The sequence below is a fragment of the Plectropomus leopardus genome, chromosome 14 (assembly GCF_008729295.1).
Source record: "Plectropomus leopardus isolate mb chromosome 14, YSFRI_Pleo_2.0, whole genome shotgun sequence".
Taxonomy (NCBI): domain Eukaryota; kingdom Metazoa; phylum Chordata; class Actinopteri; order Perciformes; family Serranidae; genus Plectropomus; species Plectropomus leopardus.
This window is the reverse complement of record NC_056476.1, coordinates 24111304-24125717: the sequence shown is the minus strand read 5'-3', so window position 1 is coordinate 24125717 and position 14414 is coordinate 24111304. Positions and strand designations below refer to the sequence as shown.

The 14414-nt window shown below is 36.9% G+C and overlaps 2 protein-coding genes across 2 annotated transcripts in view; one reads left to right on the top strand and one right to left on the bottom strand.

Annotated features, from left to right (window-relative positions):
- babam2 (BRISC and BRCA1 A complex member 2) overlaps nt 1-10146 on the bottom strand; it is a 99730-nt gene extending 89584 nt beyond the window's left edge. Inside the window, exons 1-4 of the mRNA XM_042500946.1 lie at nt 10041-10146; nt 9208-9364; nt 8370-8446; nt 2103-2197 (exon numbers count right to left, since the gene is read on the bottom strand). Coding sequence (XP_042356880.1) covers nt 2103-2197; nt 8370-8446; nt 9208-9344 — 309 coding nt within the window. The 5' untranslated portion in view covers nt 9345-9364; nt 10041-10146. The remainder of the gene's footprint in view (nt 1-2102; nt 2198-8369; nt 8447-9207; nt 9365-10040) is intronic.
- A 221-nt stretch (nt 10147-10367) lies between these two features.
- rbks (ribokinase) overlaps nt 10368-14414 on the top strand; it is a 39964-nt gene continuing 35917 nt past the window's right edge. The window contains exons 1-2 of the mRNA XM_042500421.1: nt 10368-10416; nt 12944-13005. Coding sequence (XP_042356355.1) covers nt 12947-13005 — 59 coding nt within the window. The 5' untranslated portion in view covers nt 10368-10416; nt 12944-12946. The remainder of the gene's footprint in view (nt 10417-12943; nt 13006-14414) is intronic.

The window sequence follows — 14414 nt, the reverse complement described above, 5'->3', positions numbered from 1 at the left end:
GCAGAAGGAAGCATGCATCTACTCACAGAGGAGAGGCTCGTGACAGCCCCAGATGTGAACGTTACTGCCGTCCTCAGCTGAGCTATAACATAAGCTAGCTGAGGTGGTGAGCTAGCAGCAGATGCATGCTTTTTTCTGTGTGGCGATACAGTGAGTTGGATTGAATTGTCCCTTTAACATCTCTTTTTAATCCATATTATTCCCAACAACAATAACTACAATCATTCCTATCCTAACCAAATATTTTAGCTGTCTAACCCTAATCATATCCAAGCCATATTTTACTTATCATAACCAAGTTGCCATGTGCAGATACTGTCAGGAAGATTCATACATATGGGTGAATGCATAACTTTGACAGCTTAACAGCTTTTCCATGCACCTCCTCCGTTATTTTGTCATGGTGTGTTTTGGCAGTACTGCATCTATTTCTGAATGTAACTGTAGAACAAGAAATCCTTACAATGTAGAAATATTTTGCTGAGCTAAATATCAGCCTTCAATTAAAGTTACAGGGTTTGTTGTGAGAAAAAAAAAAAAAAAAAAAGTTTGTTCATGTATAGTTATGATGTAGACTTCTTTAACCTGTAGATCTTTGAAAAAGTCACTTCACATGGGAGATTTATCAGAACAGATCACTGAGATATCAATAAGAGCCCAGTGTTCAAATGCATAAGTCACAATAAAACATCTATAATCACTAACATTTCCACTTTTGGAGACAGAGATGAACATTTTGCTGTTGCTAAGCTTGCCTTTTAATGGAGCATAAAGTCTTGAAAGGAACCCGCATGACTTACAAGGGGAGCATACAAAAATAAATTAGAGGTTTCGTAACAAGAGAACAATAATTGCTTTGACTTTATTGGAAGTTATTCCTTCCTGGTGTGTTGATGTTATCTGTTAGGTGAAAAAGTGTTTTACACAGCCCATGTACAAAAAATTTTAAAAATTAAATTGTGAAATAGATTTTTAAATATCTCTGTAAAGTACCCCATTTGTATTATTACTGGAGAATATTTACAGGGTAATCCTTTCTACATTTGTAAATAAACTGCAAGATCAGACTTTTAAATTAATTGCCTGGGACTGAAAATTAATCATGGTTAAAATATGAATACAGATTATCTGGATTTTATGGTCATGTTGTAACCACTTTTTGTGGCGCAGCAGTATTACTATACAAACATTAAAACCACACCCCATTTGAAACTAGACAGTGCTGATGCAATCACTCCTTGAAAACCAGTTCTCATACGAGACGTATAATTATTTACTAAGTCTCAACACCTTTATCACACCTTTTTCTGGTTAAAGTTAGCATGTATGTCAACATTGGAAACACAGTGTTTTTTTTTGGAAAAGAATGATGTTTGTTGTATAAAAGTTATAATTATGCAAACTAAGATGGAACAAATGCTGGAATTTCCCCCAACATGTTGCATTTCCTGGAAGCTCAGCATTATCACAAACATCATAATCCATTTAATCAACTGTTATTTATACCAATCATCCAAGCGCTGGGTAATCTGCACTGTCTTTATTATAGTGGAGGTTCACATACATGTTCTACACAAACTAGCACAGCCACTTTTCTCCTGTTTGGGCTAGCTTGCTCCTGAATTATGTCTTGACAGAGATAATCAGATCTGCAGATATCCAGTAAGTCAAAACAGAGTTTATGGCATAATGGAATACAACTGCCAATTATTGCAACATTTCCAGCTATCTACCAGCGCACACCCATGGTGGCAAGTGTGCTTTTACAACGTGTGTTTGTGGCACTGCTTCAACTCCCTCTGGCTACTGGGTTCAGTGAGGTTGTGATCAGCAATTTGACACATCTATCTGACATTTAGTACCACATAGGACAACCAAGCTTTGTGTGAATGATTGGCTTGTGCAGTACATTTGTTTTGTTTGGCAAAGTAATAAAATAAAGCACATATGGCAAATGTGGCAAATCTTTGTGGCTCATATTTGAGAAGTTACTTACAGGTGATGGAGGGGATTAGGGGATGAGATCTTTGTGTATGTATGTGTATACTGTACAGTGTATGAAAAAGGTTCAAGTAATGGTTCTCACGAGTGTGGGTACTCACCGGTAGTTCAGAGGGTTCAGGCAGAAACTCGGCATCTTCTCCAAAAATAAAATCTGGCGGCAATTCTGGATACTGTGCATTGAATATGATATCCCCTGAGAAAATAATGGACACTCATTACCTGATTGATTAAGTAAAATGAACATGAATTCTAACAGCTGACAACATTTTGAACTCATTGTTATATATTAAACTCTCTCTGCAAGGACAAACATTCAATCTTAAAGAGAATTTTTTGAGTTTTTCAACCTGGACTCCATTTTCCTATGCTGCAGCATCTGGGGCTGGAAAATAAAGCCAATGCTTGAGTGCCAAAAACTGCAGTTCCTTGAATAACCACTTGAGGCTGGCTCCAGAAGGGAGTCGATCCCCGTGTTAAAATGCCTGACTTCATGGCAGAAATAAACATGTTTGCTGTCTAGTAGAAAAATTGGTTTGGTCTTTATAGCTAATTTTCACCTTCATGACAACTATACAGGGGGTGAATTGTTATACAACTCACTAGTTTAAATGTTATTAAATCTTAAAATTATTCAAAAAAAACGACAACACTCTCGCATTTAAACATTGTAAGACTGGGTGCTGAATCCTCCTGTGTAGCAATAAAAAATGCTATAATTTGAGTGCTGTCCTGATTTTGACTGCAGTCAGTTATGTATAATTAAGGACATCGGTGCTTTGAGTGACGTGTGGGTGCCACCCACAGCAAAAATAACTGGTTAGGTAACGTCACCCCAGATTCACAGAGTATAGACGTAGTTCTCGCTATGTTTTCAGTTCATAAACTTTAACTCAAGTGGTTTGGTCACCTCAAAAAAGTCTTATTCAGCATTTGGCTGCACTGGAAGACCCTCTAAGGAGTCAAACACAATTTTTTTCTTGGTAAGTACTTTTTGTTTTAATGGTTTTATTATTATTAATGTAACTCACAAAAAATTGCATCAGCATGAGTATTATCAAAGTTAACCATAGTTGTATATACACTGTGCTAACCAAAAAAACAGCTAGCGTTATGGTTATCTCCACCTTGTTATGTCCATTGTTATACACAGTCTATGATTTTCCCATGTATTTGTCACTGAATGACCAACAGGAACAACCGTTTTGAAAATGCATTAATACTGAGCAAGAGTACTGCAGCTGGTAGCTGCAGAGAGGTAAGAGGTAGGCTACGATGTAACCACTTGGGGCAGAAAGGGCTTGTTTTTTCAACTGACAGGCTCAGATTGTTATTATAAGTGTCTGACAAAGAAAAACCTTTCTTTTTTGCTTGAGTTGTTGCAGGAATACAATACCAAACAGAGCAGATCAAGCGAAGGGTAAAGAAAACCTTTTTTTTTTCCTTGTAGGGATCCTTTCCATTGTATTGTTATCACAATTTGAGCCTGTCAATTTAGTGGACGTATATTCACAGTGCTCTATTGCCTTGAGGGATTGCATTGCATCTTGTTTCACGGCTGCCGGCTGCAGCGCTCTGGTTCAGTACTGGATCAATTTGAAAATTTGTTCCTGTTATTTGCCATGTGTCATTTTGTGTCTCACCAAGCCCTAAAATGTAATTTGCTTTGTCAGAGTGAAAAAGTTCTGTCATTTTCGAAAAATTAGTTTGGCAATGTGCCTTATTCTGTCTACTTTCAAGAAAGGATGGGTTATTTTGAACACTGCTGAAACAAAGGAAACTGAAGTGGGAATACTTCATCACATTCTCCTAATTTAGCCATCTAATCAAAAATCTTGCATGCAAAAGGCAGATGTTTTTTTCTCAGCTGCTGCCCTAACATCCGCATGATATGCATTTGAGCCTGACGTCTTTTAATTTAAGTACCTACAGTAATGAGCAAACTTGACATTTACCATTGAAGCCACTCAAATCCTGCCAAACAGGTCTGTCTTGTAAAAATAATTGCATTGGTATTTTTAATAAAGGCAACATAAAGCAAAGCTAAAATCAAGTATGGTTTTAGTTCATTTATTCCAGATTTGAAAGGAGTGAAAAAAATAAGTTGCTGAAACACCATACTTTAATTATGCATAATGCATTGACACAAGATTAAAAAATAATAAAATTAAATACAGGCTGGGAATGGCCCTCATCGAGGCAAGGACAAGCCCATCATAATATGATCACATAACACACTGCTTGGGCTGGTTCACAATGTTCTGATATTATGTTACACAATTCTATTTGTGTGCTGCAAGACTGTTCTGTTCTGCTTTTTTTTTTCTTTTTTTTTTTTTAACGTTCCAGCGACAGCAAGAGGAGGCAAACATATGGAAATGTTTTTCAAGTGGAGAGGAGTCAAACAAGGAGACGAGAGGATATGCTGTAAATCTGTTACAAACCACTAGAAGTCTCAGAGATGTACTGGCGTGGCTCCAGAGGGAAATGGAGGTCCTGGAAGTACAACCTTTACAGGTTGCATAGGCTTTTATATAGTTTTTTGTTCACATAGCCAGAATGAAAAGTGTGGTCAAGTCACCACATAACATGCTTTCTCAAAAGCCTTACTTCTATTCCTGCCTGGCATTTTATCAAGGTCATAAGGGCATGATATGTACAACAACAACTGCTACAAATTGTTGTTTAGAAGTACCAGCCACGGCTGTGGCGTGGAAGGGGGCTGGGCTTGCATTAATAGCGCTTAGCCCTGTGCAGAGTGTGCTGTGCTTTTGCACGCGATCAGTAGGCAGGTCCACAAACTGGCAGACACCAACCTGCAGCCCTGCATCCTTGATTAAACAAACGTTCTTCCTCAGGCCAAAGCACAGGAAGGTACAGAGACAAGTACAACAGCTGCAGAGATGTCGCATGCCATGCCAGACTGCTAGTGGCCTGTTTTTAGTTGGTATTTGTTTGCTTTTTGTCAGGTTTCCAGGTTTCAACACCACTTCCTAACCTATGAGAGATACTCTACATTTACATAACATCACTTCAGAGGTAAAGTTACTATTATAATACAAAACACTACTTCTACATAAAAGTACTTCTTGCTTTATTGCTGTGTTGCACATTCTTAAACCTTACATCCACACATTCCTCAAGTCTAGCTACAGCATCTTGAGGTCACAATAAATTCTGCCTTGACAGATCTTGAGCAAATTTTGCACAATAAGCAAAGCCTACTTCCCTTTGCTAGACATTGTTGTTTTTATTTTTTTTCACCAAGCAGTGCCACATTTGCATCAAATTTTATAGATAGCCTGAGCCAAGCATTTATCATTTCATTGTGTTCCCAAACTGCAGACTTGGACCCCATCAACTGCAGCTTGTAGGCTTGGCTTTTTTTTTTCTTTTTTTACTTTTACTTTACTAATTGTTTAGACCTGCACATGAACAGGATACCTTCTTTCTCTGCAACCCCCTGACATGAGTAGGTTTCTGACAGATTGTCCTGACAAATGATAATAAATGAAATTAAACTTTTTTTTTTTTTTGCAAGCTTCGGTGTAAATCAGAATTTGATTCATCTTCTGAATTGGTTAAACATCTTTATCTCAACAAGCTTCCTTTAAAGGGTAACTCTGGTATTTCCAACCTGGACCCTATTTTTCCATGTTTTTGTTTTTTAAGTCACTCATAGGAACAACAGTTTTTGAAATCACTCCAGTATTGAGCGAGACCACTGCAGCCGGCAGCAGCAAAATAGGCTACAATGTAACCGCTTGGGGCATTTGGCACCATTAACATGTGTAATGAAACAATGTGTTTTTGCCACTTACAAATCAGGTTATTATATTATATTAATTATTATATTAAGTATGAGTGGCTGACAACTTCTGGAAAGAATCCCTACAAATATAGATCTTTGCGTTAAAAAGTAAGATCCTTTTTGTTTAAAGAAACAGCCCCAAAATCCCTGCAACCAAACCCACCAGAGCCCTTTAAAATAAAAAAAACATTTTAGTGTGTACAGAGTTAGCGTACTTTCACATCTAATGTGGTGAAAAAAGGGGTTTATCTTAATCAAACCAGAGGTGGTGATTGTTGGAACAGTGGAAAGATGATTCAAGAAAGTTTTTGTAAGTTCTGTCCTTTTTATCAACTTATGCATTGTGTGTTAAAATTATAGAGTTACTGCTTACTTACATGGAATCATGTGGATTTGTCAATGTTGATTTTAGAGCCTTTTCTGGTTAAACAAAAAGGATTTTATTCCTTTAAAAAAAAAAAAAAAGGGTGATCTTTGTTTGGATGTCAGGTTCAGGTTCAGGTTCATGTTACTTTATTTGTACCTGTACGTAGATTTGTTTTGCAGTCAAGTGAGGTTACAGTGTCCATTTCAAGGGGCAGGCCACAGAACAAACAGGAAACAAACAGAAAAACTAAAGGTTATTTTAAACCTCCTAGGACATAAGAGCCCACCCCCATCCTCCAACTCATCCCCTGAAAAATTAAGCAAACATGCCATAAACAAAGGTAAAACATTAAAACATTAAAGTGCTCAAGGTTCCATCAATAAAACAGAAATAGACATAGGGATCTTTTCCATAATGTTATTGAGCCTCAGTGGCAAAAACAAGCACTTTCATCAGACTTCTGTAAATATGCCCTTGGTGGTTACACTGCAGTATGTTTCACTTTTGTGCTCTCGCTCAAAATTTGGATAAATTCCAAAAATAGTTTTCTCCATACTCATTTGGACACAAAAACAGAAAGAGTCCAGGTTTAAAAATGCTTAAGTTACCCTTTAAGTTTCGACATTTCTGAGCACAGTCAATTCTAATCTACTGACTAAAGCACTTTCTTTGCAATTCTCCTAACTTGTAATTTAAAAAGTGACAAACATATTGTCTACGTAAACCTGAGAGAAGGTAGCTGATAGCATCTTGTTTGGACGCGGTTTTTACACACATACCTGACGGATCTTGTGAGTCACCACAATTCCAGTAACACTAAGTTGAAATCATTCTTAACAATGATTAAAATCACTTAACATTTGCTGATGTTTGCCATTGGGCATTTTAGGAGGCATGCTCATGCAGGAGAGTCTCTGATGTGGGGACTTTATTTAGAGGTGAGAGGCCCTTCCAGTAAAAGTTCAGTGGCACCAACAACAACATGTTTACTGGTATCATTTCACTGATTAAGCATTACCATAATCATAAAAATATCTTGTTTTTGTAGGATTCCTGTGGGTAATTCGTGTCCTCTTGCAAAGAAACTGCCATCACGAAACACTCCCATGGTGCCATTTGGTTAATTATGCAATTTCTTCAAGTGATACAGAATGTTTACATGGTACTTTCATTGGCAACCCTTATTCTAGTCAACTTGAGTTCAAAATGTTCCCACCAAAGTGTCCTAAAATATGTGTTTTAAATTGCATCTTGATTTAATTTGTCCACTGGTGTAGGTGACTTCAGCTGGCGTTTACCTGAAAGCACCTCTCATCTTTAAGCCAGTCCACAGTAAGACAGAAGTGGATCTCTCAAAACTAATCAAGGTTGGAATTCAATGTTTTATCTTTTTCCAAAGTTCAGGTCCATTACTCTAGAAAATAAAACAATTAACCTGAGTTCAGCGGGAAACCTGTAAATTGAAATGCTGTCAGCAATTACGTTTTAGTGTACAACAACAAACAAAAGGATGAATAAAATTAATCAAAATGGTCAAAATTGTTCAGTCAGTGACTGTTCCTTAATTTCTGTTTGCTGTAAATCAGTCTAAGAGCAGAATGAAAAACAAAGACCAACAGAAAAGCCTAATTCTCAGACTGTGAGGAGCCTAAAGTGACCCCAAGATCTTAGTCTATGTGACCTAATAAGGTAAATCATTGTCTGCTAATAGTTTTTCTCTCCCAATACTATTTCCCTAAAAGTAAAGAATTATAACAAATAATCATCTCAGCAAATATTAGTGGCTATTTTATTTATTTTTATTGATTTTATCTATTTTGTTTATGTTTTTTCCCTTTAATCAGTGGTTTTGTTGCTTTTTGTTGTTTTTGGTATACTTCTTTGTATTATTTTATATTGACATTTTGCCACCTGCATCTTGCATTATTTGTCTTTTCATTTTATCCTAACTCTAACCTAGTGTCCTCTAGCTTGTGTTCAGTAGGACCGCTTGGCATTCTGTTGCTGTATTGCCTTCTGACGTCTCTCATATCTGTTTTTGCTTTGTTTGTCAAAGCACTTTGTAAATTCTGTTTTTAAGTGCTATATGAATAAATCATTGTTATGACTCAACCAACATTAGAGACTAAACTGTTCCGAAGAATTTGAAAGATACCAGATGCCAGATAGGAGACTGGCTCATTTACTTACATTTCAGGGTTTCTCCAGCATAGGGGATGTGAAGTTTGAAGCGATCACAGCAGGGACCGGGGGTCAGAGATGTACATCTGAACATGGGAATTTATGAAAACAACAAAAAATATAGTTAATCTAATAGCCTGAGAACATGTAACAGTAAGCAACAGGAAGGTTTAGGATTAATCAAACGGCAGCGCTGAAATGGTGTCTATCTAAACAGACGTTTTGACAACATGATATGTGTGCAACCCCCCACAGACGATTTAAAAAGCAGATCATAGCAATTAGCGGCTAACTCAAAGAGGAGAAACAGCCCCTGTAAATGTCATCAAACTGGGGTAACATTGAGATTCAGGAGCTCCTTACCCTCCGAGCAGAGGATGTGATCAACCTATAAAACAAGGTCTGTAAATTCTTGTTATTGCCATTATTGCCATTGTTATTGTTTAGAAAGTCCTGCCAACAGGTATGTTTTATGTCACACTAGAAGTCAACGTTGTTGTGTTTAACGTCACACCTGTCTCGCCTCCTTTGATTCCACTGAGCCAGCATGCTATCTAAAATCACACACTGGAGTGGCTTAATGCAACAGGTAATTATAATTAGATTTTAATCTATTAAAATATGCAAAGAAGGCATAAAGAAGGGACTTCATAGCGACCCTGGTGTGACCTATGTGTAAAAGGGCCAGTTTACAATAATGCAGATAATCAATGGCCTAATTGTAATAATTATATTCATGACTCATCTTGAATGTGCAGATATTCATGTATACAAAAAATAAAATTTAATACACTGCATGGACAATGTGTTTCAATTGAGGAACTAATGGTCCAATACTGCTCCTCACCCAGTTTTGAGGTCTGTGACTCGAAGGCAGTTTGTGGAGTCGAGTCCCACTCTGCCATTTCGCACAACACTGCACAGCAAAGGCCGCAACTCAGGTGAGATCCTGTGCAGAGCAACCTCAGGGGACATGTTGTTCATTTTATCCACTCTGTAGAGAACTGTGAAGATACAGAAACAATTCACGGTAATTCTATTAAGTCATTTATTAGAACAGCGTTTTACAAACAAAAAGCAAGTATTTGGACTGTAGAGTCAAAGCACAGTCAAAGCGTGATGAGCTTCATCACGGAGGTGACGGGGTCATGTTTAGCTGTCATTTCCTGATGTAATGGGGATTTTTGTATGAACGTCAGAATACGTTTCCTGATCTGAGATTTTAGCTTGCTGACGAGATTTATTCGGAGATAAAACAAATGTTTCAACAAGAGGAATATGCACGCGGACAAAGTATGCTTGAAATTATTTAGGTTATGATAAAACCGTGTAAGGACCAAGAGTTGTCACAAGCAAATAAATAACTACTTGCCTCCTCTCCCTCAGTAGAAACTGCTTTGTATGTTAGCTTCATTGTATGGGAAGTACACAATAAAGTACTGACAAAATTCCCAACACTTTGGTTGTTGTTAAGTGTTCTGCGGTTCAGGCATTAGTTTGTACGCCACATTTTTGTCTGAATGTTTTAGTAAATGCTCGCAAGCTTGGTGTCGTTAGCCACTGTTAGCTTGCCACAGAATGGAGCGTCAAATTTTAACATTTTCAACACCAAGCTGACTTGAAAAATAATCTGCTCATTATTATCAGTTTCGATGCAGTATGCGGTGTAAGTTAAAGTACCTGAAAGAGCTGGAAGTCCGACAATTTAAGCGTTAACATCCAATGTTTACTTCATGCTCTCAAAATTTCCGGTACATGTTGTTTGGGTCCTTTGGATAGCCCCGCGGTCAGGTGTCTGATATAATGCCTGCCTGAAACGATGAGCTTTTTCACTCCTTGAGACACATTTTTTTGATTAAAAAAATCATAAAATAATTTTTCTATGACATAATCATACTTAAACAATTCCAACTAATGCTAAATGTGTATGCGCTGACTTAGTAACAAGAATGCGTCTGGCAATAGCGATAAAGTCAGGCAGCTGTCATTGTGCACTTTGGCCGTCACTTGTCTGTATTTGAGTTGTTCGCTCTGCAAGAACAAATTTGAATACAAGGTAATTATTATGTAATTATCGTATCTTACTTTGTCTGTTTATTAGTTCATCATATTCTCTTTGCGTTTTGGTGATTTATTCAATTTTCCGTCATTTCCAGACGTTGGAAAGAGTGTTTGAATACACACACAGTTGCTGTAAAGTTACCTTTATGTTTAAATGTTGTGACAGTGTTTATCTGAAGTCGACAGGTACGTTACTTGCACGATAAGAATTTATATGAAAACCAGACTTTACAATAAGCCAATACCATGGTTTTTTGCCTAACTTTACACTCACATCATTAGTTTATGTAAACGTAATAACAGTGAAGTAGCCTAACAAATAGCGTCTTACTGGTAAATACAACAATATAACTCTCAGCATTATTCATATCTGTCTTTATAATACTTAAGTAAGAACCCACTTTAAGTATTATCATTAGCCTGCTATTACCTTTTTTGTGCGTGTTGTTAAACAGAAGTATTTGTAAGAAGTCTCTTTTTTGAAAATAACTTCGATATTGTAGAAAAGCAAATGTAGATGGTTACTATAATCATTCATTTTTGCGCCAAGGTGTAACAATACAGGTATACCTAAAAGTTTATGTAACATTCACAAACGCTAATGCATGTTTTGTTTTGTTTTGTTTTTTGTTTTTTTAATCCTCTGTTGATATTGTCACCTTTACCTTTTTGGTATTTATATATTACAAGTTAACTTCCCACAAGAGGGATAACTAAAGCGTGTCTAAGTCTAAGTCTAAGGCTAATTAAAGCCAAACCAGTGGTTTTTCATTTTAGATTTTTGCATAATAAAAAATTGAATTTTAAATTGCTGCTCAAATCCTGCAAAATAAGAAAATACATGGTCTTTTACAAACTGGAAAAGATGGATGGCTATTTGACTTAAATGCTTTTTTTTATTTATCATAGCCCATCAAAAAAAGGGGGGGGGGGGGGTGTCTCACTGAATGACAATCATTCAGAACGTCATGTGAAATTTCACCTGATATGTGTTTGTTATGCACAAATCTGGAAATTGGAAAATAAAATTCATTATGAGTACAGGCTGCACGTACTGTTTCTATAACAGTACGTGCAGCAAGACAGTGATGTTTCCGCATGAGGGCAATAGGTCTGAGTCACAATTGGGAAATTCCACCCTCATGGGGGGTGATTCAGAATAAATAAGAATGATAAAATATCTAAACATCAACAGTAAAACATGTTTAGTTGGTTATCATTTAACCATTAGTGTTGTAATTCATGTAATGGCATACAAGACTGTCTCATTAGTTCAATGCTCCACTAAACGGTTAGGAAAATATGACACTGAAAATGAAAAGGACACAGGAAACAAAGTGTGTGCATTTGATGGAGTAGGGGTGGCGTGAGAGAAAAAGGAGTGTTTTTGTGATTATAGTCACTATCTAAACTTCTGAAAAGCATTTTTAAAACATAAATGCTCATATCATTATATCAACAATCATTATCCAGTTGAGTCTTGACTCCCCAACCAGACAGGCAAAATATGTAATCTTACAAGTTGTTTTGTTTTGTTTTGTTTTTTTAAATGGATCCAAGATGGTTTTCTTTTGGATTTTGCTTATTGTTCAGTCTAAATAGTTTAACTTACTGTTTGCAACTTTGATTTGCATTTATACTAAAAATGTTCCAAACTTGAGACTGCAGTCTTTTTGCTTTAATTGTTTCATTTTCAAAATGTGAGCATCAACTTATAAATCATCTCACTTATTCTTTCATCCATATTCATTAAGATGTATCTTGAAACACTTATTCAAGTTGGTCAGCTGCTGCATGATAATTTGGCCTCAAATTCAGCAAGACAAGGAGATTTTTAAGAGGGTTCCTTGCTGTTTTAAGTGGTTGGACAATGAAGATTTCATAATATTCTCCTGCAGTGGAGACGTGGAGGGTTCTAGGCTAGCTTTTCATGCCTGCCGAAGGAAGACAATATGCTGCAAGATGTGGGAGAGAGAATTGAGCCATCCTGCAGCCAGCGGCCAGGCTTTCCAAGTCTTCTACTGCCTAGGCAGAGATTTGAAGAGATTAACACAGTAGCATTAGCTCTGATACAAGCCGAGGATTGAATTAATTATAGACTTTGCTGGGCTGCGGTGCATTCACGTGGTGTTGCATTGAAACACCCCCCCTCTCCACCCCCAATAAGATTGGAACCTGTCCAACTCAGCCAGCAATGAATGCTCTATTTTTACCTTCTTTCTTGTTTCAGTCAAGCTCATGCTAATGTGGGAGATAAATAATATAAAGTGATTTTTGTTTGGAGGCTGTTGGGGAAACTAGTTTACATATTTTGCCTGATATGCCCCCAAGGAGTCCGCCATGCTTTAGATCGCGTCCTTGTTTATGAATAGGTTTTACTGGAGAGGCTGGACGGATGTTGAGAAATTTGAGAATCTCCCAAATCATCAACATGTAATTTGAATAAAGAATCTTAAAGATTTTTCATTTCCGGAAATGACTGTTGTCGCTTTAGAAATAACACAAATGTTTGTCTTAATCAGATCATGACTGATGAGGCTTTTGATGTGATGGTGGTTGGCTCCTGTATGACTGACTTGGTGAGGTGAGTACTTGTAGCTCTTACTTAATATTGTTTTCTAAATCATCAGTGAAACAAGTTGTGTCAGCGCTCTGTGTGCTCCCAGAAATGACCTTGAATCAACGTTATTTGATGAGAAGGCTGAGCACAAAACTTCTAGCTAAATCTGGGTTCAGGAAACTCCTCCGCTTCCTCAGGTGGGCCAAGCAGGAAGCCGGACACTGGGCAAATTTTCATGATCATATTAGGGCATGTATTTCAAAAATGTTTCTCAACCTTTGGGTCAGGACCTGTGTGGCTTTGCTCAATATGTAGAAAGAGTTTCCAATGCGGATTTGTTTGACCTGTATTTTTGAAAATAGATTTTAAAATCTCAAATCACCTTTTTTTTTCATTTTATTTTTTTCATTTTTATAGTAATCTCTAAAAAGGTTGAAAGACTTATTTTATAGCATTGGGACTAGTATTTGTATTTATGTATGTATTTTTTAAATGTAGCCACAAGATGTTTGTACAATTACATTTACTTTTTATGACTTTCTGAGTTGAATTTATGCTCTTTTGTTTTTTGTTTTTGTTTTCTTGCACAATATTGGACTATTTCATGACTTCAAGCCTCTAAAAATCCCTCAGATGAAACAGTCCAAGAAAAAAAAATCTCTGTTTAGTGAAGACCATATGAAAATTAAAGGTCACAAGTAGAGTCTTATCAAACATACCCTGGTCGTAGACAGGAGGCCTGTAGAGCTTTGGATTTTTACACATGAATGAATTACACGTAGAATGAGTGCTAAATGCTAAATCACATCAAGCATTGCAAAAAGTGGATGCAGTGCAATATATTTATCATTCCCTATTACATTCAGTGTTAGACCCAGGTAGACTGAGACTACATAGAATCCCAACTCTCAAACTCTGATTTAGTTGGTCCACAGACTGAGGAACAAGTGAGTTCTTCAACCTGTTCAGTCAAGCCTTTGGTACGTAAATCTTCTGGGTGATGGCTAAAGCTGATGTTCTTTGCATAAAAGGGGCAGGACGTTATATTACCAGCCAGAGACAACATTGTTTTAGTATACACAGTTGCCTGAAGAGTTTGACCTACAACATTGGCTGCTCTGTTCTGCTTTTCATTGTATTTAGCACAGTTGTAACCCCTGCCAAATTTGAGTTAAAATGAAGCAATGTAACTAAGCAGCTTAACAGGGGATTGCTAGAACGAAATAAGTTGGATCATATAGTTTTAATGAATAATACTAGGGTTAACAGGCTCTACAGCAGAACACAAAAATAATGCTGTTTCTTTACTTTCATGTCTTCAGTTTGGATCTTCAAGTGCTTAGGATGCCGACTTTTTGCCTTTTTCCTAAGTTCACATAAAACCAACTTTTACAAGACTTTTGTCTTAAAACAAGTCAGCAAGCGGCATTAAA